At 40.7% G+C, this 14,212-nt stretch overlaps 1 protein-coding gene across 3 annotated transcripts in view; it reads left to right on the top strand.

The window, feature by feature from the left end:
* CREB5 (cAMP responsive element binding protein 5) overlaps positions 1–14,212 on the top strand; it is a 412,389-nt gene that overhangs the window by 84,339 nt on the left and 313,838 nt on the right. For all 3 annotated transcript variants that reach the window (XM_033420592.2, XM_033420593.2, XM_033420594.2), the window contains exon 4: positions 9,102–9,223. In XM_033420592.2, coding sequence (XP_033276483.1) covers positions 9,102–9,223 — 122 coding nt within the window. The remainder of the gene's footprint in view (positions 1–9,101; positions 9,224–14,212) is intronic.

The following is a 14,212-nucleotide window of genomic DNA, read 5'->3' as shown; positions in this document are numbered from 1 at the left end:
CTTTCCCTTCAACTATTCTCCGTCTGATAGAAGATAATTTCATGGTGAGGGAAGTTGTGATAGCAAAGGTTTTTAGGTGCCAGTTTTGAAATGAGAATCCATTGAAGACAGTATACGTCCACATACAGGTTGCAAAATTACCAGCTACCACATGACACCAGATCTGTTTGGCTTGCAAATTATGATCAAATTTCAGTATTAGAGACAAAGAGGATGGTGTTTGGGTCTATTTTAATGGTATTATGTCTAGGTATCCAGAAATTCCTAAATCTTGCCCTATCAAACATCCCCACCCCCACTTCTTTACAGGGTTCCCAGGGTCTGTACAGGAAAAAAAAAACAAAACAGAATAGGAATCAAAGTACAACTTTGTAGTTGAACAAATAATAAGCAAATAATATACTAAATGAGAACTCTGTGTGTGTATGTTGTGTGTTGGGGGAATACGGTAGAAATATTGACGTAGAAGATGACTGATTTTGCTTCATGAAAGGGAAGATGAAGTTCAAGAGTACTGCAAGCCTTTCCCAAAAGATAAAACCTGATCCACACTCAGGTGGGAAACCTGAGAAAGAGACAGGGGACCATGCCTTTAAATGCCTAGTCAGTTCCCTCACCAGACATCACAGCCCGATTAATGCTGCAGGCAACTGGGCTGTGCTTGGAGAGAAGTTAGGACAGGCACCAGCTGAGGTGTGGGAAGAGGGTCTGAAGTTGCCCCTTCATCACCATTCATTTAGTCAACAAACCTTTAATGAGGGCCTGCAAGGATCCTATTGTGCTGGGTGCTGGGGATGTGGCATTGAACCAGACAGATGAGTTCCCTCTTCTATGGAACTGATTATATGCTGTTGGGGGTAGGGAGAAAGATAATAGACAAAAAAACCAAAAACCAAACAAAACCAAAAATCCCCAGATAAATAAACAAGAAAATATCAGTTAGGGAGAAGTGCTCCGATGAAGATAAAACATGATAATGTGACATCAGCGGCCAGCAGGCTCCCCAAGGGAGGTCAGGACAGGCCTCTTCTAGATGAGTGGCATTTCAGCCAAGACCTGATGTTCAGCACTCCAGGCTCAGGGGCTCTTTCTCCCTGACCTCTGAATATGGTGGGGCTGGAAGTGGTGAAACCCCAAGACCAGATGCAGTGCAGCTGACTGTATCTTGCGCTGACACGTGGAAGAGAGGCGAGAGAGACTGGCTTCCTCATCCCATCTTCCTTATCACCGTCTGATGCAGAGCATCTAATATAAATGACAGTATAGTCCTTCAGAACCCAACTGAGACCTGGATTAGGTCTAGAAGTAGGGCCTATCTCTAGTTCCAGACTCTAAACCTAATACTTACTGTGGAGAAAGCAAAATGTTTTCAATGAAGTAGAACTTTTGTCTCCAAGAGATTGTTTGTGATCAACCAGACAATCTCAGAACCCGAATCCATTGCTCATGGCTCTTTGCTATAAACCCTACTTAATAATCTAAGAGCATTTTAAGGGAGGAGCCAGAGGAAAGGTGACATATCTCACTCCAGATTCTTTTTGGAATGAACTGGGATATAAAAAGTAAATATATATTAAAAAAAAAAGTAAATAAATCTCTGTCTCTGTCTCTGTCTCTCTGTCTCTCTTGCGCGCGCGCACACACACACACACACACACACATGCTAAGTATGTTCCATACTTAGCTTCTTTCTCTTCCATTGATGGTAAAGTTACATAGTGACTTCTCATTATGGAAATTAATCAGATCTTTATGGAACAGAGCGTGGTGGAGATGGCTTGCATCAGAGGGCAGCATGATAATAGAAATAGCTACCATTTATTGCCTTATCTTATGCCTGTAATATTCCCCCTGCTTTATATACATTGTCATTTAATCCTGGCCACTTTTTTTTCATATGAGTAAACAAGATCAAGAGGATAAGCAATTTGTCCAGAGTCCCTATCTGTCTATAATTTTCTCACTGTACACATAGATTTGGTGAGGTACACATATTATTTTTAGTATGTTTCAGCCTTAGATTTATGTTTGGATATAAATCTATGAACTGATTTTTCTTATATTATTGACTTATCCCTTCAATACTCATCAAATGGAGAGACTGGTCAAACATTTTTAGAAGGAGATTGTAGCAACACATACGAACCTTCAAGTTGCGAACTTTCAAAGATGCAAACGTTGTTAGCGTGTCAGTCACATAAGTTAGTTCACGTTGTCATGTGAGTGCATGTGGTTGTGCTTTTGTGTAGTTTACTGTACTGTGTTTGTTTGTTTTTTATGTATTATTTGTATGAAAAGTATTATAAACCTATTACGGTATAGTACGATATATCCGACTGTGTTAGTTGGGTACCTAGGCTAATTCTGTTGGACTTACACGAACGCACTTTTGACACAGAACTCTTTTGTATGTAGGGACTTACTGCATTGGCATTTGGACATGTCAGCTTCTCATTCATGTTTCTAGTTGGTCAAGCAAAATAGAATTTTGAAAATTCACCTGAATATGTCAAAGGCATTGATCTACAGTCTTCCTTTATATATGAAAAACTGGCTTCCAGTTTGTTTAATCTGGAAACCAATCCCTTTTGACAAAGAGTATAGTAGAACTCAGGCAATGAGTGACTAAGTGGAAACATTAAGCTTTAGCTTCCACTATTCAGGGCAAATTTTGATCCCTTTGTTCACATGGCCAGCAGAGACATGGTTTCACAGTGTTAATAACCCTTTTTACCAGCTCAGCTCCTCTAAAATGAAATAAAATTGTGGCTTAATTGCTGTTGGAACACTTAGGGGTAAGCCATGGCTAATAGTGAGTATGTAGGTGTGGAAAGTATACTTGAATTATTTAAGTCTATATCTATGTCTTCTGGAGCCATGTGTTGTAAGAGATGCCTTTATCAGAGCATTTTCTAGTTGACTCACAGCCTCTCTAAGGGTATCTAGTCTACCAGCTCTCTAGCTTGAAATAAATGGATTCCAGCATGTGATTCAAGAGTGTGAGCGCATGTCTCACTGACCTGGATCACCCCAGTCCAGGTCAATTTTTAAGCATTCCACAACTATTGTTTAAAAACCAGAGTTACCTTTGTTTGTCCCATGGTAGCACTGCCTCTTGGGACAGATGTAGGGAAATAGTTATGTCAGTGTTACTGAAAGGACCCTAGTGCTCCTATTGTATATTCACACTCAATAAAAGGCACATTTATCGCAAAGAAGCCTGTCTAGAATTCCTCGGAATTCTGTCAGTTGTTACTGATTATTACTCTTATAAAGGATTATGCATTTTAAAATTCATTTAATGTAAACTCAATTAGGACTTTATTAAAATTCAGATAAGGTATAAGAATATTTTAAAGAAAGCATTTGCTGAAAAATTCATGGGGTAAATATGACTATAAAAAGAATATTAAAAGTCTCGAAGAGAAATGCCTTTTTTGAGAACCCCAACTCTTACTAAAATAGATAGGCTAATTCCAATACTTTTCTCTACTGATTTGAACAGCATTCTTGAGGAATTCCATTAAGCTACATTTTGTTGGCTGAAATTGAGTCATGTAAATAATAAAAATGCATTGCCTTTTAAAAAATACCCTATAGTTAGAATGGTCACTAATTCAAACTGATCTTTCTTAAAACTGGTCTGAATTAGTGAGGCTTTTATAGTATCAATTTAATACAAAATGATGTAGAATTACTTTATAGAGTCCTTTAGTGATACCGTAGCTGAGACTGTCAGACCAATAGGAAAAAAAATTTGCTTAGGGGACTCATATTTTTCTCCTCTGGTATATGATGGGAAGTCTGCTTTTCCTTTTTTTTTTTTTTTTTTTTAATTGATGGCTTGTCACCTTGCCTTTATTTTTTTCCCATTGAGGAAAATGAAATATAGACAAACATATAACTCAAACACAGCTCTGAAACCGAATAAGGTAGCAACCTATTATTAAATGTAGAACAGACTAAACACTTTTTAAAAGAAGAATCGGGTTTCTGCTTTAGCTGTGTGCTTGTCATTTAGGCTTTGGAATAATCATACTTGCTGGGACTGAAGCACTTGATGGTAGACAGACTATGGACTGATTGGAAAACTTAGTGAGATGCTTTTTTTCCTAGTAGTCCTGACCATATACTTGTGGTCCTTCCCAGATGTAATGTGATACAGGATTTCCTATCATAGAAGTGATGGGTGAATTCCTAACTCATAATGCCAAGTTTGTGGCACTCTTCCGGGCAGATATGCAAGTAGAGCCTCTGCATGGCAAATGTCCTCTACCTAGCTATTTACAGAGGCAGTGATTTTATGAAAAGATGCTCCTGTTTTCAAGAAACAGACTCATCATTCCAGGAAGGGAACCAGATGTTGAAATATGACCAACTTTTCAATCTTTCATGTCCGATTGGTAAAGAAATCCCCAACGACGCTTAAGAGGAGTACAGGAGGGTAAGATTTCTCACTTGCACTGGCCCTGGGTGTCTAGGTCTCCTGAGAACCTGGTGTGCTCTTTGTAGACTGTGAGAAGGCAGCATGCAGGCATTTCTGCAGCACCAGTGCAGATTTACAAAGGTAACAACAAAATACTTTCAACTCGGATAAAGTTCAAACTCAAAAGCTATTAACTTTTTGTTTAGTTTGAGATTTGGGGTTATCTTCTCTCATTCAGATGGACCTCACTGGAGTGGAAGCACTAAAAGAAAGGGGAGCATAAGTCCTTAAACAGTCATCTCAGCTCTGAGTTCCCACTGGAACCAGTTCCTGTAAGACCTTGGAGTGTGGCCTGTCACTGCGGAACACACCTTAGATATTATCCCCTAGTAGAGCATCGGTCACTGTTATTCAGGACATAGAAATTGCTGCTGCTGTAGCTAACTGGTGCACGCTCTTGGTTCTAAATAAGGTGTAGATTACAAGAATTTTAACTTATGACCATGGATATTACCCACTTACTTCTGGTCTAATTTCAGCTGGAGTAGTTATTTGACAAGGCATTCATGTGGCTGAGAAACTCTGCCTCTTTTATTTAAGCAGCTGAAGATTTTGAAGATTTGCACATTGCCTGGCTTACTTGGAACTGGTACCATGTGGGATCAAAGATGACTAGAGACCCTGTATTAATTCTAATAAATGTTAAAACAAAAGTTAAGCTCCATTTTCTGGTTCCTGTTGTAACTGGAAAGAATAGCTCATTCACAAGAAGAAAATGAATTAAATATTAGGAACAGTGTGCCTTATCTATTCCAAATGTGGATACAGATTACAGTTTTGCTTTTCCCTCACTCTTATCATACGGCAAAGAAAGTCACGTTTGGTAACAACTCTGGGGCCTTCCTCTGAGTCTTTGTCTCTGGGGATAGGAGGGAACCAGCTGTCTTTACTGCCCATAGCTCCCCTTGTTCCATAGCTTTGTTTCCCTATTGCTGCAGAGAGGCTCAGCATGATGGACGGTGCCATTACTGTCCTGTGCCATGCTCCTTCGGCCTCCCTTTGCTGATGTATGTAGGTGCATGCCGGTATCTGGGAATAATTTTGCGTTGGAGGAGACAGAAAACATCTCTCAACTTTGCTTGGGGCTTGGGCCCCCAAATGCCAACCTGAATTCAATTTCATGGAGCATCTCATGAACATGTCTCAGAGTTCAGGAGTCTCATGGAGCCTCTAGGATTGCTAGTCTCTCTACCTGGAATCATGGTCCTCAACCTGTAAATTTCCAACAAAGGAGCATAGAGGAATAAAAGGAAAATTAAAACCTGGCAAACTAAATTCCCATTGATGACAAGTGGTCTACTATTTCAGTTCTGTCATGTGATACTTTCTCAGGTTTTTTAGTCACAAAAATGTTCCTCTCAGATAGTGAAGAGTCTGTAGGCTTGTAATGCAGTTCTATTGTGTGAGGGATATAAATGATTCCAAGATATTTCAGAAGAACCAAGGATTGTTAGGAATGTCAATTACTTATACAATTAAGCAACTCCATTACTAAATGGGGCCAAAGGCGACTTTCAGTTTCCTCATAAGTAAAATGGAGGAAATAATTTTTACCTAATGTGGTTGATGTGAAAATTAATGAGATGATGCATACAAAGCACTTAGCACTATGCCTGGCATGGACTAAGCATCCAGTAAACGTATACACACGCGCACACACACGCACATACACCCTTAACACACACACACACATACCACCCTTAACACACACACACATACACCACACCACCCTTAACACACACACACACACACACACACACACACACACCCCTTAACACACACACACACATACACCCTTAACACACACCCACACCCCCACACACCACCCTTAACACACACACACACGCACATACACCCTTAACACACACACACACCACCCTTAACACACACACACACCACCCTTAACACACACACACACACGCCACCCTTAACACACACACACCCTTAACACACACACACACACACACACACACACACACACACCCTTAAAACACACACATACACACACACACCACACCACACCCTTATATTTCCACTCTCACGTTTCGTCTATTTACACCTTCTGTTCATAAATCTCCTTTATCTATATATCTAGCCCTTGCCTCTGGCCTAATTTCCAGTGTCTGACCAGTTGTTACTGATGTTCCTGTTCAACTGTCCTTTATGTGGTCATATTTTCTTTGATCTACTAACAGTGACTTTTGCGGTATGCGGGCCTCTCACTGTTGTGGCCTCTCCCGTTGCGGAGCACAGGCTCCGGACGCACAGGCCCAGTGGCCATGGCTCACGGGCCCAGCCGCTCTGCAGCATGTGGGATCTTCCCAGACCAGGGCATGAACCTGTGTCCCCTGCATCGGCAGGCGGACTCTCAACCACTGCGCCACCAGTGAAGCCCCCTAAAAGTGACTTCTGAAGCGAACCTAGTTGTGGTGGTGATTTTAGGATTCACAGAATCATGTAACTTTAGAACTTTATTTGAAAGATGATGAACTTGAAGTCCAGAGAATGTAAGTAATTTCCCCAAAACCACATGATTTTCTAATCTGGATTTCTGGGTTGTCAGTGTTGTCTTTTACACATGCACCAAAGACCTTTGGACCTGGCAGGAGAGTCTAGGCAAAGCATGGGATTTAGATTGAGAAGGGATTATGTCCGAAAGTAAGAGAGGGCTTAATAGTGATAAGATGGTTACAAATTGTGTGACCCTGTGCAAGGTACTTAACTTATTTCTCCTGTCCTAAAATAATATGCACCCTGCTTACCACATAGGCTCTTGTGAGATCTATTAATAGATTCTAGACGATGTGGGTAAAAATGTAAACTGCAAAATGCTACATAAATACTAATTTTATATTTTATAAGCCACAACACATAACTGCTATAGGTATATATTGGATACTTAGGCATATATGTGTATCTTAATAAATTAATTAATTTTCTAATAAAACTATTTTCAGTGAAACCCAATCCTTTGCATGTCTTTTATCTATAATGTCCAATTTATGATCGTCTGTTGTAGGCTCTCTGTGTACTGCAAAGAGAGCTCAGAAGCTTGGAGATTGGGCTAAGAATGGGAAAGAATGCAGATGGGTGTTTTGTTGATTGGAATCCAGATCAGCCATTCGGTTACTTCTCAGGCAGTAAAGCTCTGTGCCCATAGGGTATTGGGAGACATTGCCTTGGAAGGGCTGATTAAGTGGAGATATCAAGCCATTTCAGCTTCATGGGTGTTAAGATATTCTTTGAATCTCAGTAGATAATTTACTGGGATTAATTACTCTAATAAATAAATAGGATTCTAATTTCTTGCCATATAGGAATTTCTAAAGAGAGTGCAGAAATTGCAAATTTGTATCAACTTGAGGGCATTCTTCATTTGACTGGTGGTGATGGCTTAGAGGACTGTGCAGGAAGAGATTTGAGACTGAGTGTAGGTCAAGCTGGACAAGGGCCATAATCAATCTAGCAGTGTCTGCCACAGGCTCAGGTGGGAATAATGCATGTATATATATAATGGAAATAGCACCAAGCCCTTGGTTATAATCCTAGTGTTGCCACATCTACCTGGGAGACCTTGGACAAGACCCTTAATCACTCAGGCCTTCCATTTTCTTCGTTTGTAAAATAATTGGTGTGGCCAGACTTCCCCACTGGGAAGTGGTCCTCTCTGGTTCTTTTATCTTCTGTTTCTGTGAAAAAGGCAGTTTACACAGTTTTATTCATGTCCACTCGAGTGCACCTTTACAAGGAAGATGACTGTCCTTAATAATTACAAAGGTGAGATTCTACTCTGCTTACCTTATAGGATCTTGTGAGATCTAGATTCTAGAGAATGTGTGCGAAAATATTTTATAAACTGCAAATGCTGCATAAATATTAAGCCACAAATAGTGGTTTCAGATCCTCCAGTTTTTAAGTAGTACGCTCTCCAGACCATCAAGAATATGAAAGAAATTCTATTCCTTTTAGAGAGTCTTCTCAAAACATTCTTTTGGCTACAGCAAAAGGAAAATAAAATTAATAATTATATTTTTAAGGGATGGAAGCTGAATGTGTTTGACTTGGAACCTTTCATCATCCTTCTGTGACTCCGAAAATGAGAGAAAGAATTGCTAAATTTTTATTCTCCATTAAGAAAAAGGAATTGAATGCTTGTTTCTCTCTTTTTGTTTGATATAAACATTTATAATTTTTTTTGTCCTCCCAGCCCCCTAAAATCAGGCTTAACATGGACTCTGTAGATATTTTTGGCCTTATTTTAGCTAAATCATGTTTTCCAGTTAAAAGAGAGTTATTCCACACCTTGCAATGTGTATTCAAACGATATGAACTCCAGAAAGTCAACTGTGGGATCTCCTCGCCTGAAGTTGTCCAGAGGGAGGCTTGGGAAGCCCTCCCATGTCACAGCCTTCTACACATCATATTGCTCCTCTGGGCTTTATGGTTTTATTTTCTTCCATATTCTCATTTTATTTAAAGGGCTGGAAGATTATGGGTGGCCACTCGGCATCGTCATTAAGGCGAGGGGAGGGGATTAGTGAATTTATTAGCTCATACTTGCCACTGACTTTTGAGGAAAAGGTCCCATTTATGATCCCTCGGTCTCTGTTTTCAGATCAGACTCCAACCCCAACGAGATTCCTGAAGAACTGCGAGGAGGTGGGGCTCTTCAATGAGCTGGACTGCTCCCTTGAGCATGAGTTCAGGAAGGCTCAAGAGGAAGAGAGCAGCAAGCGGGTAGGTTTGCTTGGACGGACACCTGGACAGGTGTCTCCTCTAGCACCTGCTAGAAACATCTGCATGGGAACTAGGTGGCACCGCAGACTGTGCTGATAATGCTCTAAAACAGCATTTATCCGTTTGCAAGTGTTTGATGGTTTTTGTTTTTGAAAATGGATGAATCCCTGGTTGTAGAATCCAAGGCTAGAAAAATCATGGGAAAAGCAGATTATCTGAAATATGAAATTGAAGCCAAAATAAAGTTACCTGATTCTTGACCTGAGTCAGAAAAACTCACAGAATTGTTCTATTCAAAAGTTGTTGTTAAAAAAAAAAAAAAAAAAAGTTGTTGTTTTACTGTGCTAAATAAGAGCAAGCTTTACCTGCGTGGTGAGTGCAAAGGACAAGGGTCAAGGGGTCAACGGGTAAGATGACAAGCGAAGGATTGTAGAGAGGATTTCACCTGATTTTGGCCCAGGTTGTAACTGTCTGATTTGCATAATCTTCCCGGTATCTCTCCACCACGTTCGTAATTCCTTCCTGGTCATATTATTGAACATCTGTTGTTGTGGGAACAAATAGGTTCACTATAAGTGTGGATTATTTGTCCTTACAAATGTAGAAAAGTCACTTTACGAATCCCTCCAGAATATAGTCAGTTTTTATTGTAATGTCATGTAAAGTGATTTAAAAATCACTTTACCAGATTAAGGAAAAGAAATAGAGTCACAACTAAATATGATAATGAAGCTTTTTGGTGTTTTTAAACTTTTTTGATAGACCATTATTGAATGCCCACAATGTACTAAACAACAAATTAGATACATCCCATGAACAGAGACTTAGACTGTGAAAGCTGGTTGAAAGGAAGCGCCGGCTACATCGTAATGGATTCTGAACTTCCAGCTGTTCCATCTGGAGAAGAAATTTTAAAAGGTTCTGATATTTCTCTAAGTGTTTCAAAACCTTTGAATCCTCCTCTATGTGAAATTATAATAATCCCCCTCCACCAGATTTTTCATGTCACATTCTCACATCAAAATAGCCATTCAGTCTGTACTGCTTTAGGAAAAATCCTGAAAATAGGTTACAAGAGGGGTTTAAAATCTCAGTCAACTCATTTGATTTATAATTAGTCATTCATACTTGACACGCCCCTACACCCGCCCAGTGAAGCGCCTTTTTTCTTTTTCAAAGCAAACACTTATTTAACACTTATTTGCCAGACACTGTTCTGAGCACTTGATATTTTTAACTAAATAAAAAAGTAGGCATGCATTCTATATTTCATTGCAATAGAAATAGATTTTTAAAAAAACATAAAAATAGCAAGGGACCGAGGAACCAAAAAGTCTAGTAAATTTCCTCTGGTTGAGTAATAAATTTAGCTTTGCTGATGGACATGGCATATGTAGATGACTGAGGGATTAAGTTCATTCATTCCTTGAGATAGTCAAGGTTGGCTTCTTCCAAACTGTAAGAAAGGTGTGTACTTGGTCTGTATCGTCTTCATTTCTGATAGAAGGGTTTTAATCGAAGTGTATACCCTTAATTTTCCCAAAGACATTTTCCAAGATTTAACAGCTTTAGGAAGCCCATGGTCGGGGGGCGGATTTAGATCTTCTCCTTTGCATAGTACTCATGATCGCCTATATGAAGCCCCATGGGAGGAAATTCTTGCAGATCTGAATTCCAGGAAATAGTTTGCTTCCCCTGAGGAACTGAAATATTTTCTCCTCGTGGACATGAGAATCCTGTAACCAGTTCTGTTTCTCTTTTTGCTTTGACTGCTTGTTAACGTGAAGCCAAGTTGACTGCTTAACTTTGAGAACTTTTTAGAACACTGTAATGAGCATTTTACTCCCCCCACGGACTAGATTTTCAGTTCCAGTTTATATTTCCTCTGGTCCCGATTTTTAATTTAAGAAAACATTTTCATGCTATACATTTTTTGTGTGTGTGAGTTGCTTTTGATCCTTTGTGGGTTGAGTACAAATAATTAAATGCTAAAAATTAAAATAATTAGGCAAGCAAAGTTGAGGAGGACTATTGTCACTGTAGAAATAGTCTTTTTCTCTTTCACATGTTGCTCTTAGCAACACTAGTCATGTGATGACTTTGAGATGGGTATGTGGGTGGGGGACCCTGCAGCGAGCTTCCCCCCATGGTTTTGGGGTGGGCCCCTCAGGAGACCAGTGTCCCACACCCCAACTTCACTTTCACACACTAGAAGTTGGACAGCGTTCAGACTGTTGAGGTATCCTCTTCCATTGCCTTGTTCAAACTAGAGGGCCATATCCAGCCTCGGTGACCATGACTACACATTCTTGAGGCCTAATTCAGGATGACTCATCCAGTGGCCAGATGGGCTGTGTTGGTGGCTTCTGCCCTAGCATTTCCTTGGAAGCCACAGGATGGGGAAATGAGGAGTAGGAGATGCTCTCCAATCTGCCAACATACTTTTTTTTTTTGCGGTACACGGGCCTCTCACTGTTGTGGCCTCTCCCATTGCGGAGCACAGGCTCCGGATGCGCAGGCTCAGCGGCCATGGCTCACGGGCCCAGCCGCTCCGCGGCATGTGGGATCTTCCCGGATCGGGGCGCGAACCCGTGTCCCCTGCATCGGCAGGTGGACTCTCAACCACTGCACCACCAGGGAAGCCCCTGCCAACATACTTTTACACATCCCTTTGACCACATTACTCCAGCTCCGAACATCCCTGGCACACTGCTACCCCCAGCTCCTACTTCATTTGTTTGTTCCCTGCTTGAAATGTAGGAATACAAGTTCTTTTTTCAACGCATACCTTGTCATCATTAAGTTTTGTCTTCTTCCTCCCTTTCACTCCACATTCAGATAACTATTCCTTTTTAATTTGAAGCTCCAACTCTCTTCTAATTTATTTTTCTCTGAGACTTTTAACAGAAGACTTGCATTAGTTCCCTCAGCAAGTTTTAGTAAAGTGGGAGATGGATTCATTTATCGGGAGAATTTGGTTAAAAAAGGTTTTTGCTTGAACTTTCTAAGTACTTTATACAGAAATGTTAGAAAGACTGGACTGGTCCTTCCCTCCACCTTTAAAATTCTAGCTGAAGTTTGGTCTAGAAAATTCTATCAAAGAGCAAATAGAGAATTGATCCTTGTTTAGCCCGTGTGGCTGTCTGTTGGGGAAAATTCTGTTCTACAGACTATATTTAATCCTGACACCCTTTTTCCAAAGCATCCCAATGTGTGTATAGAATGAGGACAGGCAAGAGGCAGGTAATGACCAATAGAAAAAGCCCCAATGTCTGTATCCATAGCGTATATTATATAACAGATGACACATTCCATAATTGCCTCAGTCTTCCACCGTAGTATAAACCCATAGCTTCAAAACTCTCTAATGAGAGATATTTTTTTTCCCTTGGAAAAGCATCCTTCACTAGCAGTATCACAAATCTCAACTTGCCTACGGCTTAGAAGTCAGGCTGGTCCTGAAACAGATGAGAAACTTTTGTTCATCGTTTATTCACGCAATAAATATTTTTGAGGGCCCACATTGTGCCAGGCACTGTCCAAGGCATTGGTGAATATACCATGGACTAAAGCTGATTTTGAAACAAAAAAACAAAAAAAAAATCCCACCCTTCAGGTAGCTTACTTCTCATGGGCAAGACAAACAGTAAGCAAGTAAAAACAATAAAATGTATAATATGTCCATAGGTGATAAGTACTATAGAGAAAAATATGTAGCAGGGAAGAGGCACAGGGAGTGCTGGGGGTGGTCTGGGTGGGCATCACTGGTAAGCGGACATGCAGCCAAGACCTAAAGGAGAAGGCTGAACCAGGTGTGTACTGGGGAGAAGAGTGGGGAGAGCAGCGGGTGCAAAGCCCTGAGGCTGGAGGGCGCTCTGTGGGCTGGAGGCACTGCAAAGAGCAAGGTACGTAGTGATGCAAAGAGTGGGCTGAGGGGGCCCGTCCAGGAAGGCTGTGTAGGCTTCAACTTTTATTCTGAGTGAGATGGAGAACTGTAGGACAGTTGTAAGCAGAGGTGTGATAGGATCTGACTTATATAGTAGAAAGTTTACTTGGCTGCCTAGTTGGAAGTAAACTGTTGGAAGGGAGTGGCAAAGTGAGACCAGGTAGGATGGTATTCAAAGAATCTAGATTAAAAATGATGGCAGATTAGTCCAAGGTACACATGGAGGGGGTGGTTAGATTCTGGATCTAATTTGAAGATAGAGCCAACAGGAATTGCTGATGGATTACATCTGGGGAGTAAGAGGTGAACTTCAGGATGAACCCAGGTTTTTGACCTCAGCAACTGAAAGGATGGAGCTGTCTGTGGGAGGAACAGGTTTGAGGGGAAAATTGAGGAGATTTTTGCAGACTTGTTTAAGTGGAAACATCTAATGGGCAAATGAATGTATAGGTATGTAATACAGGACCTGTCTGAAGATGTAAACTGGGGGGTCATCGGCATGTAGGTGGTGTTTAAATACATGAGACTCAATGAAATGACCTGGGCCAGGAGTGAATGGAAATGAGGTAGAGAAGAGGTCTGAGCAGGGAATGTGACAGAGTCCTCCATCCTCCAAGACAGAGCCTTCAAGTCTCCTCGGTGGGCAGAGATGACACAGAAGACCATGAGGCATGAAGAGTCAAGTCAAGTATGGGAACCCTAGCAGTAATACTGAATGGACTCCAGTAACTGGCAATCGACATGCCGATTTTGTGTTCCACGTTAGAGGAAGAAACAAAAACAAAAGATATTTTTTAAGAAGGGTGAATTGACCTTTCACATTTGATTTCTTTTTTTAAAAAAGAGATCCAACAGTACATATCTAGGAGGTGGCAGATAGCTTCATCATATGATAGCAGTTGTGTGGGAGTGTGTGTGTCTGTATGTATAAGAAAGGAAGGGGAGTTGAAAGGACTAGAAATGAACTCCTTTGTCTTGCTGAGAGAAATATAACATTACAGCCTAACGTGGTGAAGGACCCTGAAGATGAAAAGCGCGGTGTA

This window comes from Orcinus orca, chromosome 9 (assembly GCF_937001465.1).
Source record: "Orcinus orca chromosome 9, mOrcOrc1.1, whole genome shotgun sequence".
Classification (NCBI taxonomy): domain Eukaryota; kingdom Metazoa; phylum Chordata; class Mammalia; order Artiodactyla; family Delphinidae; genus Orcinus; species Orcinus orca.
This window is presented reverse-complemented; position numbering and strand designations above follow the sequence as displayed.